This window comes from Trichechus manatus, unplaced genomic scaffold, assembly GCF_000243295.1.
Source record: "Trichechus manatus latirostris isolate Lorelei unplaced genomic scaffold, TriManLat1.0 scaffold00267, whole genome shotgun sequence".
NCBI classification, from domain to species: Eukaryota; Metazoa; Chordata; class Mammalia; order Sirenia; family Trichechidae; genus Trichechus; species Trichechus manatus.
In genome coordinates this window covers 1,706,400-1,721,900 of record NW_004444203.1, presented here as the reverse complement: position 1 = coordinate 1,721,900, position 15,501 = coordinate 1,706,400, and the positions used below count along the sequence as shown (strand labels likewise).

The window sequence follows — 15,501 nt, the reverse complement described above, 5'->3', positions numbered from 1 at the left end:
CCTTATAGGCCTTAGGAGTCCTGGTGGTGCACTGACTAAGCATTAAGCTGCTAGCCAAAAGGTCGGCAGTTCAAATCCATCAGCCGCTCCTTGGAAACCCTATGAGGCAGCTGTATTCTGTTCTATGGGGTCGCTATGAGTTGGACTTGACAGCAACGGTTTTTGTTTTGTTTTGTTTTTGGGGGGGTGGGTATAGGTTGATAGGACATTAACTCCCTGTATGAAACGTAAATGACTGAATGTCAAATAATTTATCATTTACATTACTGGTTTTATAAAAAGAAGAATATTTGAGGTATATTACACAAAGGAATCACCTATACAAGAAAAATACAGCAAATCTTTCACAAATTTTAAAAAATTATTTAGTAGAAAAAAAGTTTTATATTTAGAAATAAACATAGCTACAGACACAAAAGATTTCTTCTTAATAGTGTATGTATGTAGTTTGTACTCTAACATAAAAATGTTCTCTTGAACTGGATGGACTAAGGTCAAACATGCTGACTTCTAGTCTCAGCTCTGCCCTCTGCTCTATCTTGAGCAAATATGCAGTGTTACTAGGTCATGGTGGCGTTCTCTGGAGAAGGGATGATGGGACAGATCCATGGTCTAGATGCTGGCTAAACTTGATTTTTTTTTCTTTCATAATTGAGCAGAGCTGAAACATAATAGACCTTCAATGACTATTTGATTATAAAGTATGAATACGTGAAATGAAATCTTAATGAAAAGGATACTATGGAAGTCATATAAAAGCAAGCTGCTCTGGTTAAAATGTGTAGGTGAGCTGGACAGGAAGTGGGGTTGGGTAGAAGGCTAGAAGTACCCCCCACCCCCACTTTGGACCATTTTCTCTGTGTTTGTACCTGATGAGATTTCATCAGATTTCTACGTTTTAGTGGAGCACAGCTGCAAAGCTTGGATCAAATGTGATGGGGACCAGTTTTGACATTTTATGATTCAAGTTTACTAGGATAAAACCTTTACACAATCACTGTCATTAGATTATTAAATAGCAGTACATATAATTGGAGGATAACAGAACTAATTTTAAAAAGCATTGGAAATGCAAGTATTTCATGGCTCATTTTGAAATAGAGCAAATCCTAACATGATTATTAAGCATTTTTAAATTCATCAGCTGTATTGTGTAATGCCTCTTCTTTCCACTAGGTCTGTTTGAAATGCTTGTGTTTATTATTTACATCAGAATCCATAGGGAGATGCACACCTCTACTAAGCAAGCATAGGAACCATTACATGGTGACAGTTCTCGTGATGTAAAATATTTGGGTGTCTTAAGAGAAACGGTACCATCTTTTTTTCAAGGAACAACCTTGAAAAATATGGGAAATTGCTTTAAAGTATATTCTTACCTACTTAACTTCTTTTTTTGATGAATGTTAGTAAATGTCTATACTGAATATAATTCAAATTTTGAGAAGTGGTTCTTTTCTATTCTGATGTCACTTGATAGTAACTTGACTGTCAGGATTACCCACTGCCCTCAAGCTGATTCTGATTCATAGCAACCCTATAAGACAGAGTAGAACTGCCCCATAGGGTTTCCAAGGCTGTAATCTTTACTGAAGCAGACTGCCACATCTTTCTCCTGAAGAGTGGATGGTGGGTTTGAACTACCGACTTTTTGGTTAGCAGCTGAGCACTTAACCATTGCGTCACCAGGCTCCTTAGGATTCTTACTAAGGACAGATTATCTAGAAGGCAAATAAATGTTGTACAGGCAGTTCATTTTATGTTAAGGGCTAAGTAGAAAGCCCTAAGAGATAATGTCAAAAGATTTCATGACATCCGAAAAGTGTTTTTTCTTTCTTCCACATCCAAGTAAGAAATGCAACATCTAGATAAAGTGTTATTACTATGTTGGAAACAGTGTTAAGGCTCAAAGGAAAGACTTATTTTAATTATATAGTCATGTTTTACATCTACTGTGGCACATGTGTTTAGAAAAACAGACAAAAAGTTTGAATTGATGAGGCTTTGATGAGATTTTTTACTTTGAGCTGATGCTGTAACGGGATGAGACGTTTGGACATTGGGATTGGGTGAATGTATTATGTATATTGGATAAACATGTATCTTTGGTGGCCAGAGGGTAGACTGTGGTAGATATCAGAATGGCCTCTCAAAGATGTTCACGTTCTAATCCCTGGGACCTGCAAATATGTTAGATGACATGGCGAAGGGTAATTAATGTTACAGAAGACTGGTCAGAGAGATGCATCGCTGCTGACTTTGACAGAAGAGGAACTGCTACAATGGTAAGGTATACAAGGTCACAAAAACAATAAAGAGCAAGCCTGTAAAAGAAAACCATGGACTCTGGTTTTAGATGGTTTATTTATTTCCTGTTGGTGCTGTCACAGATCACCACAAATGTAGTGGTTCCTAACAACATCAGGTCATTCTCTCACAGTTCTGGAGGCCAGAAGTCTAAAATCAGGTGTTAGTAGGCTTGCATTCTTTCTGGAGGATCTAGGAAGAGAATTAGAACCCATGCCTTTTTCAGCTTCTAGAGGCCACCCATATTCCTTGGTTCTTGGTCCCTTTTCTCCGTCTTCAAATCTAGTGATACTGCATCTTTCCTGCCTTTCTTCCATAGTCACATATCCCTCTGACTCTCCTCTTCTACTTTTAAGGACCTTTGTGACTACTTTGGGCTGACAAAGATAATACAGGATAATCTCCCTATTTTAAGGTCAGTTGATAAGCAACCTTAGCTCTGTCTGCAACTTTAATCCTCTTTGACATGTAACTGAACATATTTGCAGGTTCCAGGGATTAGGAGTTGGAAATCTTCTGGGTAGGGGGCATTATTCTGTCTGTTACATATACTAATGGTTTATTTGAGATTCGGGTGAAGAAAGCTCTTCTAAAATTTTATTCGAAAAGCTGTTGACTGGAAAAAGGATTGCACCAAGACTGGAAATTTATCTTTCCATCCCAGCATGGCTCATTAAATAGCTGTATCCTTGGAAAATTTATTTCACCTCTTAGAATTACATTTATTTCAGATCAGACAACTGGGCTGATGATTAATGAAGTCCATTTGTAACATTCTGTGATTTTAAGACATATTGTGTACTTAACGTCAGAGGGGATCGGATACACTGGGTAGTCTAAGTCTCTATATATTTTAAAAAAACGAAGTTAATTTTGACATCACTAGAACCTGAATACATTAAGAATTCACAAAAAAAATTTTAAAAATTGTGGAAAACTAGTCATCTTTCAAAAATTATTTTACCTTTCTTTAGAAATCAGATTTAGGGAAAATTAAAATATTTCTCTAGCGTTACCCAAAATTTTTCAGTCTAAAATATGCTTTGATAAAAATAACAACCTTGTAACCACCTATTTCACCTGTTTTCACTTAACTATTACATAAGACATGAAATACTTCCAACTGGAAGTCTGCTAAACTATCATGTATTCTTGAAAATCTAGACCATTTGCACTAAAGAGACCCCAGCCCCAACTATTCCCACAGTGACATGACACTTTCAGGAGAGAAAAATAAAGCTCTGGCAGCAGGGTTGACAGAATACGTTTTAGTATAAGTATGTCCCATACAATATTTGGGCAATTTGTTTTAAGTAGAAATATGTCCCACACAACATTTGGGACATACTTGTACTAAAAAAAAAAAAAAAAAAAAAAAAAATCCTTGTTATCTGAAATTCAAATTTAACTAAGATTCTTGTATTTTCTGTGGCAACCCTATCTGAGAGGATAGCCACATCTTTTTAAATTTTTACTTTTAGGATCAGCAGAATCAAAGGAAGACATTCAGGGAGACAAACTGAAACTACAGCCACTGTTTTCCCAGGAGTTATTCTCCAGCGATCACCGTCAAAAATTGCCGAGATCTGCTTGTCCTATATTTGCAAGCCTCAAGATTCCAAGAGTAAAACATTCCCAGAAGGAGAGTTGTCCATATTTTCTCATCTTTTTGCCAAGAACTTCATCCACAGAGCATACCATCCTGCTCTGAATTTGGATCAGACTGCAGGGGGCCTGGAGGAGCTCTATTGGCAGTACGGTGGGTGGGCCACTGTTTTGGAGTACACACCCTAGTTATCTAGAGAATAACTATGCTGTACTCTGCAGTCTATTCACAGTGTATCTTGAAGCCACAAGGCCTTCCCACTTTGCTGAGGTCTGAGCAAACCTCATTAGAGGAAAACATTTAGAGCATTGCCAGATGTTAATACGTAGGCTTTTAATATCTGTTGAGTGAAAGATTCCATTTGTACAAGTGGATTTGCAAGTCTTTTATAAATCCTGTAGCTCCCATGCTTTTTACTGATAAGAAACAGAATCCCAATTAGGTTAAGTGAGATTAGATTCACTTTCCTGACTCCTAGTTCATCACTTGTTTCAATATGAGGAGTTCACTTATGATTCAGAGCATAGACTGAAGCTGGACTGCCCTGGTTTGCATGCTGGCTCTGCCTCTTACTACCTGTATAACTCTGGGCAAGTCATTTAACCTCTCTGTGCCTTAGTTTCCTCGTGTGTGTGTATACCTATAAACATAATAACACCCACCACATAAAATAGAGTTGTTGGGAGAATGAAACAAGTTAACATACGTAAAGTACTTAGAAAGAGGTCCATATACATGTGAGTAACTATGACATGAAGATTTAGCCCTCAAAAAGAATAACCAAAAAGATTGCTAATTTCACATTATTTGATTTCTTTATTATTAAATGCTGTTTTTTTGTTGTTGTTTTTTCCTATCTCAGAAGACAATGAAGTACACAGTTCTTAGATGATCTTTAATTTGGATTTCACAATTTGTACTGTTTACCAGGGGAAGATTAAAAGGAGTTGCCAACATCACATTGAGTTTGGAAAAGAGCCTGGAAGTCAGAAAAGAGAAATTACAACTATAACCTGCCAATTCCAGGGCAATGCAATCTGATAGGCTGTTTATATAGACATGTATATATGCTCATGTTGTGGTATCAACTTCCACTCACCCTTGAATTCCTACCTATTTAAATTAAAAACACAAGTCTTAAAAGTGAATGATAAATTTGACTCTTTGGTAGAAGAATAATGAAGGTTCCAAAGTGTTTTATACTCTCTTGGAGGTAGTTATTTCTGTAAAACAATATAGGATGTTGTTTTACAATTATGACCCAATATCCACATACCAAACGGACGAAGGTCCAAGCAGAGATTTGCTCCTTCCACTAAGGTGGTGTTCCGGCAGATGGTCCACAGATTGAAGTACATATAAACTGGCAGTGAGGTGAAAACCGTGACTCCCAGCCAGGCCAACATAAAAAGGTATGTCAGCATAATAAACTGCAACAGAGAAAAAGCAAAGAGACGAACATATAATCTACTGGAAAAGAAGAATTTTGTGTTTAACCTACAAAGCTCTGTATTTGAGGTTTTAAGAATGATAGCACATAAATCATTATCACAATACTGACAGGAATTGTACCATGGGAAGGTGAGAGAAGGTGAATGTAAGGAGTTGTGAGAATAAGCCCGCTGGAAAATCATATCTTGGCAGAGGATCTGAAGCACAAGGGAAGAAATAGTCCATCTGCATTTTAACACCTGCTTCATTCACGTCTTTATCTTAAAAATCTTCACCACACATTTTTTATACTTGAGAAAATGAGAACTTTTACTATGATGAATTCCAAAAAGTTAAAATTTTGTCAACAAATTTATATTACACTTAACCGACATCATTTCATATCATACATATTTAAACTACATGAACATGTTTACATTTAACACTACAAATGTAGTGATTCTCAAATCATTTTAGTATATGATGATACTTAATACACCCACTCCTCATGTATCGACATGTTAGGTTCCAAAGACCAGGTTGTTATGTGAAAATCAGTGTTATGCAAAAATGGAGGATGAACACATCAGATCACAAAATGGAAGATAACTACATCACTATATAACTACCATATTACATCACTACCTAACTGCCAACCATAGCAAACCATGGACCAGCCACACTGACACATAACCTTCACCATCACAGCCAGTGTTGCTCTTGCCTTGTACCTTGTATGTTTGCCAGATGTACATGGTTAATGCACAAAACAGTCAGATAGTAGATTTTTTACTGTTGTCCTAAGTGTGAAATGTTGGATAATGAGACAGTCAATAAGTGAGGAGTAGGAGTAATGTGTGTCTCCAGTTCAACTCTTCCTTTGTGATAACTTTTTGTGACCTTTAAGTCTTCCTTCTTGTGTGTTTACCTTTGTTACAGAAGCATAATATGTTTTGAAGTTTGAAAATAAATTTTCTTCTTTATTTCAGAAACATTTTTAATATTTATAAAGCATATCAAAAAGTTGTTCATAATCCCTGTTCCCTTTCGGTAAAGATTTACAGGGTTTTTTAATTCAATAATGGCTTAGTTGCTGGATAAGAAAATAGACACGTCTCAATGAGCGGATGACTAGCTGGTGGAAGACAGATGTATTAATGTTGCCTCCATTACTTATTACATTAATCCATACCACAAATATATATGTATACATGTAATTGTCTATATACATAAACACCCTTTCGTATTCTCAGCTAACAGACATTTTATACAACTGAAAAAGAATGAGTATAAATCAGTACAAAACCCTGAGGTTTAAATGCAAGGCTTAAATCTTCACATTGATACAAATTGACTGTGCTTCTTAAAGCAAGTTATATGTCATTTAATCTATTAGTTTATTTCCCATGGTTAGAGGAGTAACTCATGAAGTGTCCATGTAGATAAACACTATCCAGAAACAGAGAATGCTGGACAACCTCACAGGAGCTGCCAAATTATCCTCCCAATGTGGTACTAATCATACTTGAGTATCAGAGATTAAAATCTAGATTATCCGTAAAGAGTAGTTAAATAAGATCACCACTAACAACTTTTATGTCACAATTTCTACCTGATTTTTTCATCTGAATGTTGCTGATTATTTCTCAGTATCAGTGAATAAGAGTAGCCTTCTCTGCCATCACTCTAATACTTGACCTTATGATTGTCATGTTGTCTTCCAGCAAAACACTGAGAATTTATAGAAAGAATAAAACCAGAAAAGCATTTTCACAAGTACATGTTTGTCCATTTTTCAATGATTGATTGACTTATTTATTCCTTCAATCCACAAAAGAGATAAAAAATAGCATGTATTAGTTACTGCGATACCACTGGTAACAGATAGGGGAACTGCTTGTTCCTTGCCTGCAAAGAACACCCAGCTTCGTAGACTTCAGAGTCTATGAGACAATGTAGATACCTGGGGAAAGCAACATGTGTCATAGCTTCTCTGTGATTTTTTAAATTTTCATAGTTTGCGTTTTATCAATTCCCCCCCTTCAAAATACATTTTTACTCCCTTTCTGTCTCCCAACTCACCTACTCTTATTTTTCCCTTAACACAGAATTAGAAGTTGGAAAGAGTGTGTTCTGTGTATACATGCATTTCTGCATACATCACCTGGCCTGAATTGACATGCTCAGAGAGATCCACTCCAAATTCTATCCCTCCATCCTTATTTTATGTGTATATACCACGGATCACAGGATTGTATACCTTGTAGATTCGAATTGTTTTTAACACTGCATCCTCTGAAAGACCATGAGATGATTCTCTTATATCTATATAATTAAACTCAGGACATGGGATGACCAAAGCATGGGATCATAACTGTAAATAAACATGGAGTCTATTTTAAATCCTTCAAACTTACTCTCTTAACTAATATGACAATAGATTTGAAAATATCTGAAATGCAACTCTTGTACATGAAAGGCTAATTTTCTATAGTTATTTGGTTTTTCCTCTGCATTTCAGAGGTACACTTCTATTGGACTTTTGATGAGAAGCAGTAGTGTATTCTGGTTTAACTCTAATACTGCATTTACATTTTCAAAATGACAATACAATGTATAATAAATATAATGAATGAAATTAAACCTCTTATTCAAGTCTATTAATTCCTTCCATCATGAGTTATAGTCAGAATTTTCCCCATTGTTTAGATGAAGTATCAAACTAGTCAAAGTTATTTAATAACTCTCAAAATATACACTAGAAATAGCACTTGTGAAAAATGGTAAAATTGGTGTCAATGTCTTAACAGAGGTTATACACCTATACTAATGTCATACTGTGATTGATACAGGCAGAGATTATGGGGATTAAAGATAGCAGGGAATTTACATAATGAATGTGAAAAGAGCCCAGGATTTAAAGCCAATGAGACCAGATGTCTACCCTTTCTATAACTTGCCAAATGTCTTAATTAAACACGTTTTATAAAACTTTGTTTTAACTCATCTCACATCTGACTTTCTGTTGGTCTCTACTATGAAACGATAGTGATTGGAAAGTTTGATGAGTCAATATCTGTCCTAACTCAGAATTTATTTTAGGCTATGGCTTAGCAGACATATTTATGCTTTACACATGAGTTGGAATTGACTCGACGGCAATGGATTTGGTTTTTGGTTTTTTATTTGGTATCCAAGATGAAACAAAGCCTGGTCTCTAAATATTAACATATAAAGCTTGTGGAATATTAAGTTATTTAAACTAGTGAAGGAATGGGCATATATATCCTTAAAAGTATATTTATTCTTCAGTAAACTTATTAACGCTTATACCACTTTCAAGGAGCCTTGGTGGCACAGTGGTTAAGAGTTTGGCTGCTAATCATAGAGGTCAAATCTACCAGCCGCTCCTTGGAAACCCTATGGGGCAGTTCTACTCTGTCCTATAGGGTCGCTATGAGTCAGAATTGACTAACAGCAACGGGTTTGGTTTTGGTTATTTATATCACTCTCACAATTAGTTAACTATGCTCAACAAATACACCTGTTGCCAGTGAGTCAATTTCAACACATAGTGACCCTACAGACAGAGTAGAACTGCCCCATAGGGCTTCTGAGGCTGTAATCTTTACCAAAACAGGCTGCCACATCCTTCTCCCTCAGAGCAGCTGGTGAGTTTGAACTGCCAACCTTTCAATTAGCAGCCAAGTAACCACTGTGCCACCAGGGCTCCTTTCAACAAATATAACAAGGGCCTATTATGTGCAACCACTACCCTTCTGTCAGTATATGGTGGCTGCCATCTTGGTGAGATGCTGAAAGTTATGCCACCTGTATTTCAAGTATCAGCAGGGTCACCCATGGTGGACAGATTATAGCAGAGTTTTCAGACAAAGACAGACTAGAAAGAAAGGCCTGGCAATCTACTTCTAAAAATTAGCCAATGAAAATCTTATGGATCACAACAGACACTGTCCAACATTCCTGGTTTGGACACGCCATTAAAAGGGATCACTTCCTGGAGGAGGACATCACCTTTGGTGAAGAAGAGGGTCAGTTAGGGCAAGGGAGACCCTAAATGAGATGAGTGAGCACAACAGCTGTAATGACAGACTCAAACATGCTGGCAATTATGAGGATGACGCAGGACAGAACAATGTTTCCTTCTGTTGTACATAAGGTCACCATGAGTCAGAGTTGACTTGATGGCAACTATCTATCTGTCAGTCCGTCTGTCCGTCCGTCTGTCTGTCCATCCACCCACCCACCCATCCACCTATCCATCTATCTGTCTGTATTCTGTGTAAAGCTTTATGGTAGAATTTCAGTCATGGAAAACGATGAACATTTCCCCTCCTTATTTTAACAATCAAAAGAATAAAAATACTCCCTGTGAAAACAGACAACTTTGGGTCTTGACAGTCTATGACACACATTTTGCTTGCCTCTCGCAGACAGAAAGGGCAATCATTTTTGTGTGGTCTTTATCCTTTCTCCCTTCTGTAATGTGGAATGAGGCAAATCAACAGACGAATCTCACTGAGCCGTGTCGCTGTCTGCTCAGAGTTCTTGCTTTCTCACAGCCTTTCTTTCTAACGATGTGATAAACATCATTACTTATGTATCCACTGTTGATGAGGAAGGTCTGCTAAGCCAAAAAGCATGGAGAAGCATACTACAACTTGTCGTTTTTGTGTGCCATTGAGTTGATTTTCAACTCATAGCAACCCCATGTGACACAGTATAACTGCTCATAGGGTTTTCTAGGCTGTCATCTTTACGAGAGCAGGTCTGCAGGTCTTCCTCCCACTTGGATTTGAACCCCAATCTTTTGGTTAGCTGTTGAGTGCTTCACTTTCCCGCCTCCAGGTCTCCTTACACCACAGCTCTCAGCACGCATTCACTTCACCATTACTTTATTAATTCACCATTGATAACCTGTATGATGGGATACAAGTCATTTTGCATCTCCTGCCATTTAGTTCTAATCTGTGAGAGACAGAGATCTATTAATGTATTTATTCAACACATATTCACATGCCACTTGTGTGCCCAACTTAGATGTCACATTAATTTAACAGTAAAGGGGGTCTTAAAGCATGTTGATTAAAGGCACAGGCTTTTGACCTGACACTGAGTCTAGGCTGCTGCCTATGCTTCTGTTTCTGCCTTTGTAAAATGAGGATAACTGGTGTAATTGACCTCACGTGTTTATGGTGGGGCTGGAAAGATACAATACACGAAAAGCACTTAGCATCGAACTTGACACATAAGAAGTACTGGGAAAATATTAGCTATTTTTATTTTTGATAGTATTATTTTGATTACTGCCACTGCTACCAAAATATATGTTTTGTCTGAATGATAGAATGATATAAAATAAGGAATTAGATTTCATTTCACGGTTGGAAAAATTAAAAGAATAAAGAGTTATTGGGCCTGGGAAAGTTATTCAAAGAGGGCTCTCTTTCAAGGAGAAAGGCTCCAGAAATGCTTGGAAATCACCTCAGAACTGAAGAAATCCTGTTAATGGAACTCCTCGGGGAAGCGGGGAAGCCTTCTCTACTAACGTTTGTGTTGTTACCAATTGTGGATCTCAAGTCTAATTTATAGACCCAAGAACAATGAACACGATAACAGCAGCTTGGAGCACATTACTTCCGAGGACTAAAAGCAACTCTAAAGTCCACGAGAGAGTAAGCAGCATGCTTTTGCTTACATCCTCTCTATCTTGTTTTCTTTCTTCCTGCTCCAGGGAATTTTTCAAAGGTTTCTTTTGAAGGTGCTGTTCGCTGTAGAATGGAACTTATAATTCAAGAGCTTTAGGATTCAAAGTGGATTGGAACACTTTGAACTGTGTGGCTGCTGCTACTTGACAAGGAAAAGAAAGAATGACTTCTGAAACCACAGTATTGACTAGTATTTTCTTTCCTCTGTAAATGACAATGTTCTATCAATTCAACAAAGCCGAACGGTGTAATTGGTGGCTGTGAGAGAATATGTCCATTACTATTAATGCATAAGTTTTGATACATGAAAGATACAAAAGACTTTACTTTCAAATTTTGATAGCCAACTAGTTATATTTCAGGAAGTAGCAGTTCAGTCACTAAAATGTCATAATTAGACTATTTAACAATAAAATTCCATCTTTCTCTTTCATCAGTTTTATTTTAGAATCTGGTATTAACTCAAAATGAAGAATTACTTAAGTTGATCAAGTATAATCTTAGATTAAAAAAACCTGTATATGTCATAAAATATAATTATAATAAATTTATTTCTAGCTTTAATTGCTAATCATATAAAACATATACATTTTGTCATCTGAAGATTAAAAGTGTATTTAAGCTACTCTTATTTTTATTAGGATGACCTCTGGGAATTTGAAAAATTCTTCTGATTTTGAAAAAAAAATGTGTGCCTTTATTGACATAAGTTTTTAGATGAAACTCATCTGGAAATTCAACACCACAGTATCTGTTTGGGAAATATAACAAAAACAAACAGAGAACTTGAAGATATTATAAAAGTATACTGGACTTGAAGTCACAGGACCTGGTCATTAGTTATGTGATGTTGGGGGTATCATTTTAACCCTTCAGAGTCACTGTCCTCTTTTGTGATGTGTAAATCAGAATACCTCTTTCATAGGGTTGGGATGTAAACAAAAGAAAAGATCATACATGAAATGACTCAGCGATAACATAGTTCACAATAAATGTTACTTTTAAAGCAAAATCAAAGAGAGTAGATTATTTTCTTTAACAAAAAATTAGCTTTTCTGTACTTCCAAAGGTGAGATATGAACAGAAGGATCTTATTTATTCTTGCGTTTGATATTTATTGCCATCAAGGGCCACTGAATTTTAATGTCTAGTAGTTTTGGCCCTATTTTTAGGAAGGAGAGAAGGATGGGTCCCGTGGAGGTTCCATTATAAATTGGTCCCAGTGGCTTTTCTTATTTCAGCTGTTGTTTAAGAATTCTCACATATATTAAAATGCTGACTACCTCCTCCTGATTGGAAAAAAAAAGTAAAATTTCCATAGTTTGAGATAACTAACACACTGACCCTGAAAAGTAAAAATTGCTAAAATAAATGATAGAGACTGAGTGCCAGATATTTAACTATTATCAAACACATCCCTTTATCTCATCAATATTTTAGTACCATTTCATCCGAACATACAAATGACTAAGTTATAACAGGCATCTTCTTGTTATCAAGACATCTTTGTTTTGTTTTTATTTTCACTCTACATACATTTGTTGAGTGTCTACTATGTGTTAGCATGAAAGTCAACATTGTTATGAATTATTTCTCAGTGACTTGAAGTTAAGTACAGCAACATGTAATTATTGTTTTGATGTCATCCTAAATATTCAAGTCACTGTTAGAAATTTAGTAGGAAGTGGAAACATCACACTGCAGGAGGCAAAGGTTGCATTTCCTCTGAAGAAGGCTAAAACAGAGTATTACTCCTTGCTCTTGAACTGTGTAGATTGCGGTGTATTTAAATTGAAAATGACTTACAAAGGGTAATTGGTTTTTCATTTGAATCCCTATGAACAAACTTAAGATCTCAGAAAATCACTCTGTTGAGCTATAGACTTTCTATGGTAACTTTAGCAGATGTGTGCCAGTAGAGGTAAAACTACATCTTAGAAGTTAACAGCACTGATAAAAAGAACTGGCTGACCTTGACTTCGAAAGTCTGTAAGTCTATGAACTGTCTGATTAAAAAAAAGCCACATATTGAATGTACAGTAATGATATAATTAATAACCAAAAACCCCACTGCCACTGAATGAATTCCAACTCATTGTGACCCTGTAGGACAGAGTAGAACTGCCCCATAGGGTTTCCAAGTCTCTAAATCTTTATGGAAGCAGACTGCCACATCTTTCTCCCATGGAGTGGCTGGTAGGTTTGAAATGCTGACCTTTTGATTAGCAGCTGAGCTCTTTAACCACTGTGTCACCAGGGCTCCTCATATAATTAATAGCTTCAGGTAAAAGACAGACACAAACAGTGAGTTGAACAAAATGGATCTATCTATATACTAAAAGTCTCTGTATAACTAAAATTACACCACCAGGTTCAATTCAGGTCTTTGTCATTAACTGTTTTAGGGTACGTAATATAAAGATAGTTTGCTAAAATTTAGACCAGAGCCTCAGGATCATCATTCCACAATAATATTTTTTATGCTATTTCCTCATCTCGGAATGAATGTAAAAAGTATCAACGAAGTCACTTTAACAACAAAAGGTGAGACATGTTTAAATTTCAGAAAGGGCAGAAATAGACCAGAGCTTAAAGTTCTTGTGATCAGGAAGTTTCACTAGATAGACATTAGTTGAAGCATTCAAGCTTCTAATAGTGATTTTCAAACATGGCCATATATAAGAATCATCTGCTAAATGTGAGAGAGACAGAGATGCTCAGGCCTTCCTGACAGCAATTAACTCTATATTTTAAAAATTTCTGAAGATTGTCCTAATGGCATCCAGGATTAAGAACTGCTGCTTTATTAAAATAAAAAAAAAATTCTCATGAGCACACTTGATGTGAAGACTTTTTTGATTTTTACCTTTAGACAATTCAGGGTACTATTCCTAAACTGAAAAAGAAAGAAAGAAAGAGAGAATGACTAGCATCAGGATGATACGCCAGAAAATGCATGCTAATGTCAATGAAAAAACCAAACGCATTGATTAGTTGGATACTGGAAATGAGGCAAATCCCTAAATCAGTTTCTCAACTTCAGCACTATGAACATCGTGAGCCAGGTAATTCTTTGTTATGGTGGCTGTCCTGTGCATTGCAGGATGTTCAGTGGCATCTCTGGCATCTACTCACTGTATATGTCAGCTGCACAACTAAAATGGCCCAGTGTTCCCTGGGGGGCAAAACAGCCTCCAGTTGAATAAACATTAGAGCAGAAATAAATGAAAAAGAGAATAGAAAAGCAACAGGAAAAAAATTAACAAATCGACACACTACCTAGCTAAACTAACACAAGCTGAGATAGAAAATCTGAATAGACCCATAACAAGAGAAGAGATTGAAGCGATAATAAAAAGAAACTGCCAACAAAAAAAGCCCTGGCCCAGATGGCTTCACTGGAGAATTCTACCAAATATTCAGAGAAGAGCTCACACCAGTACTACTCAAACTATTTCAGAGCATAGAAAAGGAAGAAATACTGCTGAATTAATTCTATGAAGCCAATATAAACCTGATAGCAAACTGAGGTAAAGACACCATAAAAAAAAAGAAAATTACAGACCAGTATCTCTCATGAATATAGATGCAAAAATTCTCAACAAAATTCTAACCAATAGAATTCAGCATCATATAAAAAAAAAAAAAAATTCACCATGACCAAATGGGATTCATACCTGGTATGCAAGGATGGTTTAACATTATAAAATCAATCAATGTAATCCATCACATAAATAGAACAAAAGAAAAGAATCACATGATCATCTCAATCGACAGGCAAAAAGCATTTGATAAAGTTCAACACCCATTCCTGATAAAATCCCTCAATAAAATAGGAATAGAAGGGAAATTCCTCAACATAATAAAGGACATCTGTACAAAATCAATAGCCAACATCTTTCTCAATGGAGAGAGTGACTGAAAGCTTTCCCCCTAAGAACAGGAATAGGACAAGGATGCCCTCTATCACCATTTCTATTTAACATTTTGCTGTAAGTCCTAGCTAGAGCAATAAGGCAAGACAAAGAAATAAAGGGCATCCAAACTGGAAAGGAAGAAGTAAAATTACCCCTATTCACAGATGATATGCATAGAGAGCTTCAAAGATTCCAGAAGAAAACTACTGGAACTAATAGAACTATTCAGCAGAGTAGTAGGATACAAGATCAACACACAAAAATCAGTTGGATTCCTCTACACCAACAAATAGAACTTCAAACAGGAAATCAGGAAAACAAAACCAGTTACAATAGCCCCCCAAAAGATAATTTTTTTAGGAATAAGTCTAACCAGGGATGTAAAAAACCTATACAAAGTAAGCTACAAAATATTACTGCAAGAAACCAAGAGACCTACGTAAATGGAGAAACATACCATACTCATGGACAGGAAGACTCAACTTTGTGAAAATGACAATTCTATCCAAAG

General features: G+C 36.2%; 1 protein-coding gene across 2 annotated transcripts in view; it reads right to left on the bottom strand.

The window, feature by feature from the left end:
* Positions 1–15,501, bottom strand: part of GPM6A (glycoprotein M6A) — a 449,726-nt gene that overhangs the window by 10,669 nt on the left and 423,556 nt on the right. For both annotated transcript variants that reach the window (XM_004389907.1, XM_004389908.2), the window contains one exon: positions 5,190–5,343. In XM_004389907.1, the coding sequence (XP_004389964.1) occupies positions 5,190–5,343 (154 nt within the window). The remainder of the gene's footprint in view (positions 1–5,189; positions 5,344–15,501) is intronic.